This window comes from Rissa tridactyla, chromosome 7 (assembly GCF_028500815.1).
Source record: "Rissa tridactyla isolate bRisTri1 chromosome 7, bRisTri1.patW.cur.20221130, whole genome shotgun sequence".
In the NCBI taxonomy this organism is placed as follows: Eukaryota; Metazoa; Chordata; class Aves; order Charadriiformes; family Laridae; genus Rissa; species Rissa tridactyla.
Genome location: NC_071472.1, coordinates 32,571,176 through 32,585,366, shown reverse-complemented (window position 1 = coordinate 32,585,366; position 14,191 = coordinate 32,571,176). Strand labels below are relative to the sequence as shown.

Here is a 14,191-nt window from a genome sequence, read left to right as displayed (position 1 = left end):
AGATAAAACAAACCACTCTTGCTCCACTGGTGCATTGTCAGCGCTTGGAACAAGGCTGTCAGACTCACTGCTCTGTGGCACTGAATTTCAGTTTTCCTGTCTGATAACTGAAATAAACATTTGTTGTACTTCTGTATGCGCTGTATTTATGGAAGAGGGAAAAGAGAATTGGCAGAATTATAGATGATGTCTTTCAGTAGCTCAGAGACCCATGAGGCAGGAGATTCTGTGTTTTGCATGACTTAGTTTGCATGATTTCTCTCAGCCACCTACATTAACATGACTGAGCCATAAATCCAGTTTACTTTGTACTGTTACATACTTATGCCTTACAACGGTTGCCAACTCATTATCCAGAAAATAAGTTAGGTTCAAGGGGAAGTTCAAGTGTTAGCAGTTGTAGATGGAGCATGCTGTATGACTTATTCCCCCTTTCAACTCTGCATAAGAATTAGCAGTGACTTCTGTTACAGATACCTGAGCCAGAGAAGCTTTTTGTGACAGTTTATGGTAATTCGTTTTTCTAGAGTTTTACATTTCTGACGTGCAGGATGATGTTGCTGAGAAGACGCTGCTGTCTGTGTGGATGATCTGCTGTGTATCTGATTATGTTCCATTTAAACTGTATCTCCTGTACAGAATTATTTGACAGCTTTTCTGTGGCTGTTTTGGAGAATGTCTTTTTTTCAGTTTCTGTATTAGAATCAGTAAGACATTACAAGTCTTTTAGGAATTATGTTTTTGTGGATTGTCACTTTCTGTACATGCCATATTTTCAAATTTGTGTTACTCTGAGTGTATTTTCAGTGTTTTGTAGAAACATCATCAGAAATGTGATTTGAATTGGTGCTGTTTAGCATCATGATTCAGTAAAATTGGTGCTGTTAACTGCTACCACTAAATTACTATTATTACTAAATTACAAATGCTGGGTTTCAAGCAGGTTTTCTAAGAAAATTTCTGCATGCAGTCAGACTGATTGTTTCAGTCTCACTCTAGACCAGGGAATGAACTCTTGAAACTCTTGGTCGACTCATCTTGTAGATGGTCGACTCATCTCTGCAGCTTGTTACATTTGGCTACCAAAAAACATTTGCCAAAGAACCTGCCAGGAATGTTTGGGGCTCTTTTGCGATTAAGCCTCCTTTAAAATGGCTTGACAACAAAAGCGAAGAGAGTTACTGGTCACTTCTTGTATTTCGTCCCGGAAACGTTGTCGGTTGCTTTTTTCTGACTATCTAGCGAAATTTCCCCGTCCCGGAGGAACGGGCTGGAGGTTCACAACCCCCGAGGCCGAGTACTGAGAGGGTCCTGGCCCGGGCTCGGCCAGAAGGGCGGCCCAGCGCGGCCGCTTCCCGGCGCTCGGCCCGGCCCGGCCCGGCCCGGCCACGGGGGGCGCCGCTGCGCTCCGTGGGAGCCCGCCCGCCCACTGGCAGTGGTGTGGCGCTCCAGGACGTGCCCCCAACCCCTTGTCCCCGATCGACTCTGTCCCCCTTTCCGCCCCCGCCATCGGGGATGCCGCCTCCTTCCCGCACAGCCTCGGCTGGCAGCGCCTTCACCCCCAGCTCCGGCAGGGCGCAAGGTTCCGCGCCCTACCCCCGCGGGGAGGTGTGGCGTCGTGACTCAGCACTCGGGCGCGCACCGCCGGCTCTCGGCTGGCCGGGAATAAACCGGGAAGCGCTGAGCGCCGCCCCGAGAGTGACTGCCGAGAGAGGGGACGGGGTCGGAAGTCACGTGAGAGGTAAGAGAGGGGGGGATTAAAATGGAGAGGGAACGAAGAAAGGCTTCAGCTCTCAAGTCCGCAGGCTAAATCCCGCTCCTTTCTTCCTTCTTTCCTTCCTTCCGGTATGGTGTAGCTACCGCCGGGCTGACCGCGGGCCTGAAGTTGAGTACTGCCCTTGCTTGTGGGGCTGTGGCATGTGCCCCGGCATTCTCCTGGGCTCCGTGCTTTTGCGTTATTCTTGCATCTTTTAGTCTGGCAGCGTCACAATCAATAAAACTTTAAAGGAAAAAGTAGTAATTTGATAATTTTTGTTTATTTTATGTGATTTTCCTTGTCAGGATATATCGCAAAACATAAATTAGAGGCGCTGATCCAGCACCTTCCTGTGCATCGATGTTCTGCTTGCTAATGCCCTGCTAGCTCTAGCTGTGTTAGCGTGAGCCACAGCAGACCTGGGGAGCAGGTAGGTCCTGGGCCCCGTGTGTGTTAGTGCTGGGTGGTTAGCATCATCTTGTTTTACTGGAATAGGGATTGTTTGCTCGATTTCCTTCTTTGCTTTAGGACTCTGGTTTTTACCATGGTGTTTTATAAATGGCCTGTAAAATGCATGAAGTAGTATGGGGTTCTAAAAACACCGATGCGGTAGGCTGAGCAGTGGATGTGCAGGCAGGGCGCCGTCTGGGAGGGAGGGCCAGCCGAGCCTGCCCTGAGTACAGAGGTGGGAAAGTGAGATTAGACAGCTAATGAATGCAGCACGCGGTGGGAGGTCTTGAGGGTATTCCAAACTCAAGCGGGAAATCTTTGGAGTGAAAAAAGCTTTCCAAGAATGGCAGCAACACAGACTTGAAAGCTATTTTAAAGGTAGATGAAGGAACTTGTACTGGAACTTGCTTCAGTTTGATTTGCTGATGAAACAACTACACCTGGTTTACACACAACTTGCCCTGTTCTCCTAAGGCGATGATTTTTAAACTCATTTAATTGAAATCATTGGTTCTAAATTCTTGAATTATCATAATTCGGTTTGAACCTGGATTATATAGGCTCGTTATTTTAGGCAGGAATCAGTTTAACCTAAATTATTCTGCTATATTTAGTTGATTGAAGCATCTAGATAGGATTTTAAAGTAGCTTTTAGCTAAATGAGTTTAAAGTCTGATTTACTGTGAAGTGATACAGGGTTTTTTTGTGTAGATAACTGAGATCTGAGCCTTTTTGATAACAGCTTGAGTGAAGAGGGTGTAACAACACATGGGATTTCATATGTGGAGAGAGAGAATCTGAAGGACAATTATTGAGCTGTGGGAGAGTAAGTTTGAATATAGGAAAAAGCAATCTGACTTTTTTTTTTGCACAGGCTTAGACTTGTGACTTAGGGACAGGACACGGTTCAGGGTTCCTGTATTCTTTCAAACCTTATTTTCTAACTGAGTGTCATGGTTTGGGCTGGACTGGACAGTAAAACGAACAACAGATGTTCTCCCCAACTTCTCCCTTCTGGGAGAGAAGGATGAAAGAGAAAATGACTTATGAGTTTAAAAGAAACTAAACCATTTTAAATAAACTATTAATAATGAAATAATAGAAAGAAAAGATAGTAATATAAAAAAAGAGAATAATGAAATATATACAGCATATACAAAATCAGTATCAAGCTCCCAGGATGAAGATCACATCACTGGCAGGCACTGGAAAAGTCTCAGACTGGACTCGGTGACCAACGGGAACTGGATTCCGGATCTGTATCAAAGGCAGACAAACAGACAGACCCCTCCTCAGATGATGGCCGTTGAAGAAAGAGCTGACCCCTTTGATCCCTCAACTTTTATACTGAGCATGAGGCAGATGGCATGGAATACCCTGTTGGTCAGTTTTAGGTCACCTGTCCTGTCTGCTTCTCCCTGCAGGTGGGACCCCTTTACGCTTTTCCACTTCCAACCCTGCAATGGGACAAATATCAAAGTTAGCTGACCTTGGTTGTTACAGCAACAAGTATAAGCAGGAGCCTCTCTGCATATCATTCCTTGGTGTTAACTATAAACATCAAGCCTTATCTCTGCTAGAAGCAGATACTGCCTGAAAAAATATACTGTTAATTTCAGAGAGTGCAGTTTGTTAGACTTAACTGAAAAGTAAAATTACTGAACAGAAACTTGTTTCTGTTTTACCTCAAACCAGGACATTGGGCATCTAGACTTGGGGATTGTATTTTCTGTCTGCCTCTGAATACAAAATTGCAACAGTCTCCCCTCTGTGCCCCCATGTGCTGTGATATCTTGTGTGGTTTATCTGCTGAGCTGTCCTCCCAGATGGTTCAAAGGCTTTGGTTTCAGAGGTTTTGTCCCTAGTCCACTTCTCTGATTTTTCTCTTGTGCTCCCTCATGTAGAAAGCTTTGCTGCTTCCAGCTGCTCTAAACAAAAGACCTGCCTACCCATTTGAACAGAAGGCACTGAGGCACCTTTTTACCTATATAACCTTCCACAGGCAGAAAAGAACTGCCTAGGCCACATGGAAGAAGTTGTTGTAGTGGAAGGGTGATTAGTCTATTGAACTTAAGTAAGATTGAGTTGCTTGTGCAGAGCCTATTTAGACTGAGCACTGTTACTTTTTAGTTGACGTTTACTTACAAGGGAGGCTTTAGGGTTCCCCTGTGCCAAATATGAAATGCAGTCCGGTAGCAAGGTACGACTGGGAATGGATGGATATTCCACAGTTCAGCTTGGGTGTCAGGCTTGTAACAGAGGAACACCTGCCTGCTACGGGAGAAGAATGAGCCCTCAGACTGCAGATCGAGGAATATATATGTGAACTACAGTGCTCACTCCACTCAGAGTTGTAATAAGTTACTGCAGGGGCTCTTCCCACATACAAACAATGGAGGGAAGCAAAGATCTGAACATGGAAGATGTTTGAAAGAAACAGAAGGTCATCTAGCCCAGTTTTCTGCTAAGAGCAGGGCTAACTTCAAATTTAGCCAGGGTTGTTCAGAGCTTCTGCCATATCTGATCTTTGTAGTCTTGTGTTTGGAGAAGGGAGTAAGTTTCACATTTATTTAAAAGGTAACTCCTCTCCTGCAGCGAATCCAGGGCTTCCAAACACCTGTTGGATGAAATCTTATTACAAGGACTGTTGTTCTGAAGATTCAAGTGTTACTAGTGTTTGCTTTATATTTTCACGCAGAGATTGTTGGTTCCAGCAACATGGAGGATGATGCAAGCCTGAAGTTCCGTACGCAGCTTCTGCTCCTTGATGAAAATCTGGTGGCTGAAGATGTAGCAGCTTTAAAATTTCTCTGTACTGACTTGCTCCCCTTCAAGAAACTAGAAAATGTGAAGTCAGCAGTGGACATCTTTCAGCTTCTTATGGCTGAAGAATATCTGAATGAGGAAGATACTTTCCTGCTAGCTGAACTCTTATACAGAATTAAATGTCACTCCTTGCTCAAGAAACTTGGTTATACCAAGGAGAAAGTCCAAGAATGTCTGCACGAGAAGGGAAAAGTGTCTCCGTACAGGTAAGCTTGCAGTGGGATTATGTTCTCTCCATTACTGCCATCTATGACATACCGTTTCCCTTTCCATTTTTAAATTCTCAGATTGCTTTTAGTTTCTACACTGTCTTCTGTTCTGGTTTTATCTCGCTGTATTTCTGTTACAGGCAGATGCTGTATGAATTGTCAGAGAACATTACTGGTGACATGTTGAAGGATATCATATTCCTCCTGCAAAACTGTCTTCCAAGGCGACGGATAACTCTTGTATGTGAGGAGAGAGACAAACACGTATATGGCGGGAAGGGAAGAAGGAGGGGGGTAAATAGGAGGAAAAGTATGAAGCAGAATAGAGCATAATCTGCAACTAGGCTGGTCAGTGTTTGTAGGGTTAGCAAGGAAGAAACACTTACAGGTAAGTGTGGAACTCCATGCTTTGTGCCAAGGTCAATCATTGACAGTTCACAGATATAAAAAGGTGACAAATCAAATCTTTGCCCCGCTTGAGTCATGTGCAAAGGTGGCTGAAGATGAGTCATGTCCATATGTCATTAGTACCATTTCACAGTAACAAAGCCTTCTCAAAGCCAAGAGTCATTAATATGGTTTGGGTGAATCTGTTTAAACAAGGCCATACCAAATAATCATGCAACTAGTAGCTTTCCATGGAGCAACATTTCCACCTCCAACAGGGATGTAAAATTGACTGTTTGGACCTTGTTGGTAGGAAGCAAAACAGGTAGTAATGTGATTGGTTGAGGCAGACAGGGCTGAGGCAGGTTTTGAGTTCTAAGGAACAATAACAAGTTTTTCTCTCTCCTCTTGGCTGTCAGTCTGCTCTGGAATTGCTGATTTTATTGGAAAAACAGGGCCTTTTAACTGAAAACAATGTACAGATACTGGAGGACGTCTGTATGAATGTTTCACCTGATCTTCTGGAAACAGTAAGCTGCTACAGAAAGGCAAAAGGTGAGAAATTCAGAGTCAGGAGGTAGATTTGCTAAAATGCAAGAAGCACTAGAAGGGTCTGGGGAACTGAACCTCAAGGTCCCATGGGTGCGTTGCTAGAATAGGAGCTAGAGTGGGATCGCTCATCTTCACACACAAATTTGGCATAACAGTCCCTAGCTTGCTTTACTTCCTAGTTGAATTCCAATAGGGGCATGCTGGAATGTCTGAGGCCACACAGAGCAGTTCAGCACATACAGGTTAGCCTGGGAAACTTCAAAATCTATTTCTAGTTATGTCTCCCTTTTCTATTTCCCCATGAATAGTGTTGAGATGATGATGACTGTCCTGTAAATGGCACTTTATGATTTATGAATGTACACTACAACAAGGCAGTTGCCTGCTAATAAGCTGGAGAGGCAAACTGTGTGTGTGTTTGCGTCTGATATGTGGTAGGCAGTATTATTAAATGTGTGATTCATGTTATCAGGGGTTATACTGCAGTTTGTAATATTCCTTCATTTAACATCCTGTGGAGTGACTGTAAGCATGCTGGAAAAAAGTTTGGTTTCTATTTATTTCAGGACTGGGAATCACATTCTGGGAAGAACAAAGCTATGTCTCCCCAGTAGGTGCAAGGGCACTCAGCATTTCATGAGTTCCTTTCCCCTGTGCTTTCTGAGTGTGTTTCAAAGTTGCTTTCTATTTTAATATATCTTTCAGTAAGTGTAGGTCTGCATTTTCCTAACGTGCAGGTTCATACTGGTTTAACTAAAATGCATTTTGTCTCTCATTTTGTCTCTTTCTGCTCTTAGTGTCTCTGCCACAGCAGGAGAACACTCTCCCAATTAAGGAATCTTCACTGTTTCACACTGGAGACATCAGAGTATTCACTTCCCCACAGGTACACTGGAGTACATACAGCCAGCTTCGGTTTTAGTCATTTGAGGGGTTGTTTTATTTTCTTGCCTTTATTTTGAAACCATACTGGGTGTGAGATTTTTTGCTAAACCTTCTTACTTGATTTATGAAGGGAACAAGCATATTTGTTCAGCATGTAAGAAATACAGCTGCATATAGCATCAAATAGTGGAAGTCAAAAATACTACTATTGGTCATGTACAGTTGGGGAAAAAATTAATTAAAATAATGTTAGGAAGAGAGATGAGCAAGAGAAAAAGCTAGACAGGTGCCTTTTGGAGAATGGGTCAGTCACTTGGTGCTGATTTTTAAAGTTTCTGCTGATCAACACTAAACTATCTCTAAAGGCTAACACCATACTTTGATGGTCAGTTCAAACTGCTGCCGCTAAAAAAAGCGTGGTGCCATTTTCGCAATGTACCAGTCCATGATTAGTTAAAACCCTCTTGCAGCAACTTACCAGGGCTATAACTGATCTTTTTTTTGGGGAAGAGGAGAGGAAGAGAGGGAGTTTTAACCCAGTTATGAATGAGGAAAACCAGTGATATCTCTAAGGATACTCCCAGAAGTGAAGTTCTAGTAGACAAGAGCTGAGGAAAATGAGCTACTTAGTATCAAGAAGGTTGCAGTACTGCTGTTTTGAGCTATATTTGCTCTACATGTGCAGAGGGTTTGGGATAGCCTTCCTGCATGGCACTTGGCATAGTGAGAAAATGAATGTAGTCTTATTAAGAAAACATAGATTTAAAAGAATTGGAAAAAAAAAGATTAAGAGACTGTTTCCATAATCCTAATGATCATGTTTGATTTTTCTTTAAAATGATGAGAGGTTATACACTTTTTCCATGCTGTATAATAAACCATTGACACTTACTGCTAGAAGATATCTCATAGGCAGGACTATAGAATCACTAACTATAATGATTGATACTCAAATAATTGACTATCCAAGAGAATTGGTATGGGACTGTGTTGGGTCTTTTATTTTGTTTATAGTGACTGCCTACCCCTATAGTGAGAGGATCATTTGGAAGTGAAAGAAAACTCTTTGCTGTTTCCCTTTATCCTTAAGAGAAAATATAGTTGTTTCCAGCTCTGTGAGATTTGCTGTAAGTGGGGATGTCTTTTGTAATTTCATTATTAAATGCTCTGCTGCTCGTATGAATTCAGTATTTTTCCTACTCACTACATAAAGAGCTTTGTATTAAGCCTATTTTGCTAAAATCGCTATGAAAACTTATTTATACATAATAATGATTTTTAACATGGTATTCCCCCCACTCAAAAAATAGGAGACCTCAATCAAATCCGTCGGTTCTAATATCGATGGTAAGGATTTCTGAAAATATGTTTGGTTTTTATTACCTTTTTGTTTAATGTTGCATTCCTTTACTCTCTCTGGGAAATTTCTAGCATTTGGTTTAATACAACACACCTACCTTGCTGTCTTCTTGGAATGGTCTTTTGCTTTCTGCACAAATAAAAAAAAGGCAAGAGAAAACTGGCAAATCCTGTGTACTTTGTCACTTGTATACTAGAAACTAATTAAAGTGTTTTCTGGGAAGTGAAGTAAGGGCCAATCTGATGAGAAGCAAAAAGATGATTTCTTTCCTGAAAAAGAAAAACAAGTTTTCTATTTAGATATCCCTGGGAGGACAAGAGAATAGGACACTATGACTGTTTATAAAATTGAAACGTTAATTTTTTGGCTGCAGTATTTTCCCTCTGACTTCTTTTGCTGTATAGATCATGGTATTGAAGAGCCAGGGGGTGTTGCGTGGTAGAGATGGATGTTTAAAATGCATTAAATAGCATATGATTTGTACAAAAGGAGACAAGCATTTTAGGGATTCGGGAAAAGTAAATAAAGCAGCAATAAATAAAGTTACATTTTGTATCAGATCTCTGAAAAGTTTCAGTAAAAATAACTGGGTAGTTTGCATCCATCTTTGTGACTCCACGTCAAATGACCAGTTGCAAAGTATAGCAGTACAACATCTGTCAGCTCTTTTCTACTTTCAAGCTCTGTCAGTGCAGCCTTGCTCTTAAAATTGGTGTGAGAGTTATCATCAGTGATTCAGGAACAAAAAAAAAATCTGTAATGGGACCTTCAGTAGTAACATTGCAGAACAGTTTATTTCTGAGCTTATTTCCAAATTAAAAATTAATTTGAATGTCTGAGGTAGAATCTATCCTTGTACCATGGATATCTTTGTTCCACAATACCAATACAAATAGAAACCTTGCTTTTGTCACAAAAAAATATATATAATAAAAATAACTTGAGACATGTTCAGAATATATCATTTGAACATGACGATGCTATTGCATACAGAGGAATTATTCCTTTCAATGAAACAGTATTTCAAATACAAAAAGTGCTGTATTGTAGCTAAACTCCTTTTTGCTATGTCCACCAATATTGGATTTCTCTTCATAAATATCTATGCTGGGTTTTTTTTCCTAGATAACAAAGCAGCTAATCTTACACAAGGCTTCTCTGAAATGAACCTGGAGCTGCCTGGAGAATTCAGCAATGTGGAAAATGAATCCAAGGTTTGAGACAATCTCCTAAATCCTTCTTTTTGAATAGCTGGGTGTGTGAGGTCTTCATTCCTGTAATGACATGCAAGGACACAATCCCTCGCATGCAAGGACATGTGAGATGCCTGCGTATCTCATAAAGTTTTTTGGGTTGTCTGATCAACTGGAATGTTGCAGAGAATATTTTAATCTGGAGGCCAGAAATTTACCGGTATTGAAAGGTGTGGTGGGAGCAAAACAGGCATAACACCCTTGATGTTATCCACGCATCTGCTTATGTTCCTGATATAGGCAAAACGTTTGGCATTTTCTTAAGTTCTGTGTTTCAGAGATGGCAGCAGAATGTGCAAGACACGGAGGCAAATATAGCTTCACAGTTCTCTCTTTCTGGATCTGGCTTAGAAAAAGCTTCAGGGCATCTTGAAATTAAAAGCAATAAGGGGTAGCATGCAAAGACCTTGTGAGAAGGATAAAAGAAGGCAAGAGTTTTTAGTAAGCTATTGCAGGCTTATAACAATCTTCATCAATAAACCAGATGTCTTGGTACAGAAGAAAAGATCCCTTTTGTGAGATCCCTTCTTAGAAGCCTTATGTGCACTCTTTAGTCTTGTACAGCAGTATAGCCACTGAATTCTCCCTCTGGCTTTTTCCTTCTGATGAGCATGGATATTGAGGGAGCAAGTTACTGCATTTGTTTATAGCTATTTAATTTCTTGATGTTCTGTGCTATAACGTATCTTTTCATCACCTGCAGTTCAGACTGCTGTAGCAAAAGTACTTCTTGCTGCTGTTGAAGGAGCTTGGAGTGTGGCCTTAATTTTTTTCTACTAAAATGCACAAAAGCAGATGTTTGTTGCTCTCTCTAGCAAGCAGAAAGGAACTGGAGTGGTTGGAGTTTTTGATTTCAACCCAAGGTTGGACTTGAAGAGATGGTACTTGAAGTTTTGATGACTTTTCAGTTTTTAAAACGTTCTTTCTTAAGAGTGGTAGATAACTTTTAAGTCTTAGCAAAACTGGTAGTGTGGCAGGTTTATGCACTTCTGAGATCTCTGTTCTGCTTGAATCCATTTCCAGTGATTTAAGTATGAATGACCTGCTCCAGGTATTCATCACTACTCTTGAAAAAAAACCTCAGATGTCTAATATCCTATAGTTTCACTGTGAACCCTTTGCCATCTGAAGTTAAAATATTGTCATGACATTGGAAATAGTTTGGGACTTTTATCCCCATCATCAGTTCAGATTGCAGAGTTTAGCTGCTGAATCCTCTCTTTTGCATGCAGATGAACAACTCAGCTGCTAAACCTTTCCTCTACAGTTTGGTAGTATGATGGCAGAGTGTGCTTGAGGATTCACCCACAGTCTTTTCACACAAGGAGACGCCATTGAGTTCCGGCTTTTGAAAAGTAACCCACAGTCTAGGTGCCTCTAATTTTGGGATGACAGTTTTGAGACATGTTAAGGAAATATGAGTAAGTTGAATAAATTCGTTGAGACTGTAAGCTTTTTTTCTCTCCTTTCTACAAAAGATGACAAGCTACAAAATGGATGGACCCCACAGAGGATTTTGTCTTGTTATTAATAACGTTGAGTTCGATAGGTCTCTTCAGGAGAGGAAAGGTTCTTGCAAAGATGCTGGTAAGTTACTGAAGTGATACTTTTGGAGGATTGGAGGATCTGTTTCCCCATGTGAGTTGATTGTCTAGTATTGCTCTATATTTTATTGTCTGTATTTTAGTTGGTTAATATTCTTGAAGAGTAAAATGTTTGATATGTGTTAAATTATGTCATTTGTGTATCCTAGGGGAGGAAGGGCGAAAGGATGAATAACCACTGAGTTTCTGATGCAGTTGGATCATTCTTGAAGCATTTTAAGAATCTCTTACTTGGCCCTTATCTATAGCTGAAATAAAGAACTAAAACTAAACTAAATCATCATTCTACATAATATAATGCAAAATTCTGGCATCAAGCAGCTCTGTGCGTACTTCTTATTTTAGTCTGTTCTTTCTGGTTTTCTCTTGTGTATGAAACTCAAATAGTCAAAACTGCAACTGAAAATAATGATGTGAGGAAACTTTTGAAAGATCTAATCTGAAACTTAAGGGGGGATTCCTCATATTTTCAGGAGTCATTTGTGAGCTCACTTAGTGTGTCATTATACATTGTAAAATGTCATTGTATTTTCTGAAACTTGTCCAGAAAAATCCAGGAATTATGTGTTGAGCTGATGCCGTCTTTTTTTATTCCAGTTAACCTTTAGTTGATACTAGTATAAGGATGAATCTGAGGAAGTGTCAGGTTGTAAGGTCTTTCCCAGTTCAGATTAGCTTGCATAGTGACTTCATAAAATGGTTTTCTACTGCCTCAGTTTTTCCTTTTATCTTTCTTTTAATTACAGAGGAACTGCAGCGAGTATTCACATGGCTTGGTCTGGATGTTCGGACTTACAAAAATCTGACATCCTGGGAGATTAAAGATCTCATGCGAACTTGGCAGCATTTGCAAGATCACAAAGATAGGGACTGTTTTATATGTTGTATTCTATCTCATGGAGAGTCAGGAGCGATCTATGGGAAAGACGAGGAACTTGTATCAATTCGCATGATCATGTCCCACTTCACTGCCAAACAATGTCCACAGCTGTTTGAAAAACCCAAACTCTTCTTTATCCAAGCATGCCAGGGTAAAGAGATACAGCGTCCTGTCTATGTTGAAGCTGATGCACAAATTCCTGAGTTGCCTTCCATGCAACAGAGCGTTTCTCCTTCCGAAAGTATTCCTGAAGAGGCCGATTTCCTCCTAGGCATGGCCACAATTGATGGATATGCCTCTTTCCGGCACATTCAACAGGGTACTTGGTATATTCAGTCCCTGTGCAGCAAGCTACAGTTGTTGGTACCAAGGTAAATAACTTTGCTTAGCTCTTCCATGAAACAAATGGGAGGAACTTCCCCTTTTTTTTTCTCCAAAGGCAAATTCACATAGGAACACTAACCCATGTTCTGAGGTGGACAAAATTAGTTGAACTGATGATTTGTTTGCTCACCACTGATAAATTTACATTCACACTGCTAATACCATAATCTGGAGAACGTGAAGTTTATTGTAAAAAAACCCAAAACTTCCCATCTATATTTTTTAAGGCAGAGCCATCTGTTTCTTCAGTGCGTCTAGGTAAAAATATTTTATTCCATTATTTTTCTTTACTGGATGAATCAAGCAAGACGGAGTAAGAAAAGGTCTTTTATGACCCAAATGAGAACAAATTTGGAGAAAAGAATGTGGGGTTTGTGTTTTAAATGTTTATACTGTATCTTCTAAATGATCTGGGAGGTGTTAAATGAAGTGCCATCTGCTCATTTATCACTCTTTTTTTTTTATTTATTTTTGCTCTCCTTCTGGCTGTAGGGGTGAGGATATTTTGTCAATTCTTACAGAAGTTAATGAAGATGTGGGCAGACGTGTTGACCGCCTGGGGACAAAGAAGCAGATGCCCCAACCGGCGTATACCTTAAGAAGAAAATTTATATTCCCAGTACCTAGAGATCCTCCTCCTTCACAGCAACACCGAGGCTTTTAAAATACATCCTTTTATCAGTACATGTCATTTAAATGCAATTCACCACACTACCTGTTCTAAGGCATTATTATTATTACCCAGAAGTATATCTGTATAGGTTTATCAGATTGATTAACTTTGTTAAGCATTACATTTTCTGATTATTGTTTCTTGTTTTAAGATCTAAAATAACAGCCATATGAGAAATAAGGCTTCTTGATGATTAAACTTCTAACAGAGCATTTTGTGAGTTAACTGAAATAATGTCAAGTTGTTTTGTTATGACCATTTACTATGTATGTCGGTTGTGTCCTTCCTGTTTGTTACTGCATTAAATTTATACTTCTTTTTAAGAGCTTGGTGAGATAAAAATTATGTACTGGGGTAAGGCTTACCCTTGTTTCTGGCCCTTGCACTTTGTTGGGCTGCGTGAACCAGCAGGGTTTTAACTGCCTTAGGGTTTAAGCTGAAGTGAAACTCAGTTTATTTGAGCAAAACACTGATTGTTATATATGATTACTAGCCATAAGTTAGGGTGAAGATTTGAGAGTACTGTTTAGTGCTGTTGGACGCAATTTTTAGCTTGCACTGTCCAGAATTTCTATGAGGGGAGTTTTACATCATACAGAGCATTGAAATGCAGGCAGTTTGCCAAAACATAATGGTCACTTTTTATCATGATGAATTGATAGTTGTGTGACCCATCACATTTTGAGTCTTCTGAGTTATTATGGCTATCACACTTGAAGTCACATTTGTGCCACAGATAGATAGAAAATGTTTTGTTTGTTAGTAGAATATATAACATACTGTAATAGAATCATGAAGTTTCTGGCTCACAATTAGTGTTCAGACTTGGCGCACTCTTGTCTCTGTTTAAGTAACAATTGAGTTTTTATCAATACAGAATAGACACTAACAACAATTTTGATCTGGTTTTGTGGGATCTTGCTCTCATTTTTAAGTATGGTAGACAGAGAACATCAACATGTTATCTTGCTT

The 14,191-nt window shown here is 40.4% G+C and overlaps 1 protein-coding gene across 4 annotated transcripts; it reads left to right on the top strand.

Annotated features, from left to right (window-relative positions):
• The first annotated feature begins 1,475 nt into the window (after positions 1 to 1,475).
• CASP10 (caspase 10) lies at positions 1,476 to 13,542 on the top strand. 4 transcript variants are annotated; one of them, XM_054208309.1, is made up of 12 exons: positions 1,620 to 1,741; positions 2,062 to 2,186; positions 3,372 to 3,593; positions 4,905 to 5,238; positions 5,382 to 5,481; positions 6,048 to 6,183; positions 6,978 to 7,066; positions 8,376 to 8,412; positions 9,551 to 9,639; positions 11,157 to 11,265; positions 12,029 to 12,533; positions 13,039 to 13,542. In XM_054208309.1, the coding sequence occupies exons 3-12, from the start codon at positions 3,503 to 3,505 to the stop codon at positions 13,208 to 13,210; spliced, it is 1,662 nt and encodes a 553-aa protein (XP_054064284.1). In that variant the 5' UTR covers positions 1,620 to 1,741; positions 2,062 to 2,186; positions 3,372 to 3,502; the 3' UTR covers positions 13,211 to 13,542. The 4 variants fall into 4 exon arrangements, with proteins under 4 accessions (XP_054064285.1, XP_054064283.1, XP_054064284.1 ...); XM_054208311.1 differs by lacking the exon at positions 3,372 to 3,593 and having other exon boundaries at positions 2,062 to 2,190; XM_054208310.1 differs by lacking the exons at positions 2,062 to 2,186; positions 3,372 to 3,593 and having other exon boundaries at positions 1,476 to 1,741; positions 13,068 to 13,203.
• Positions 13,543 to 14,191: the final 649 nt, after the last annotated feature.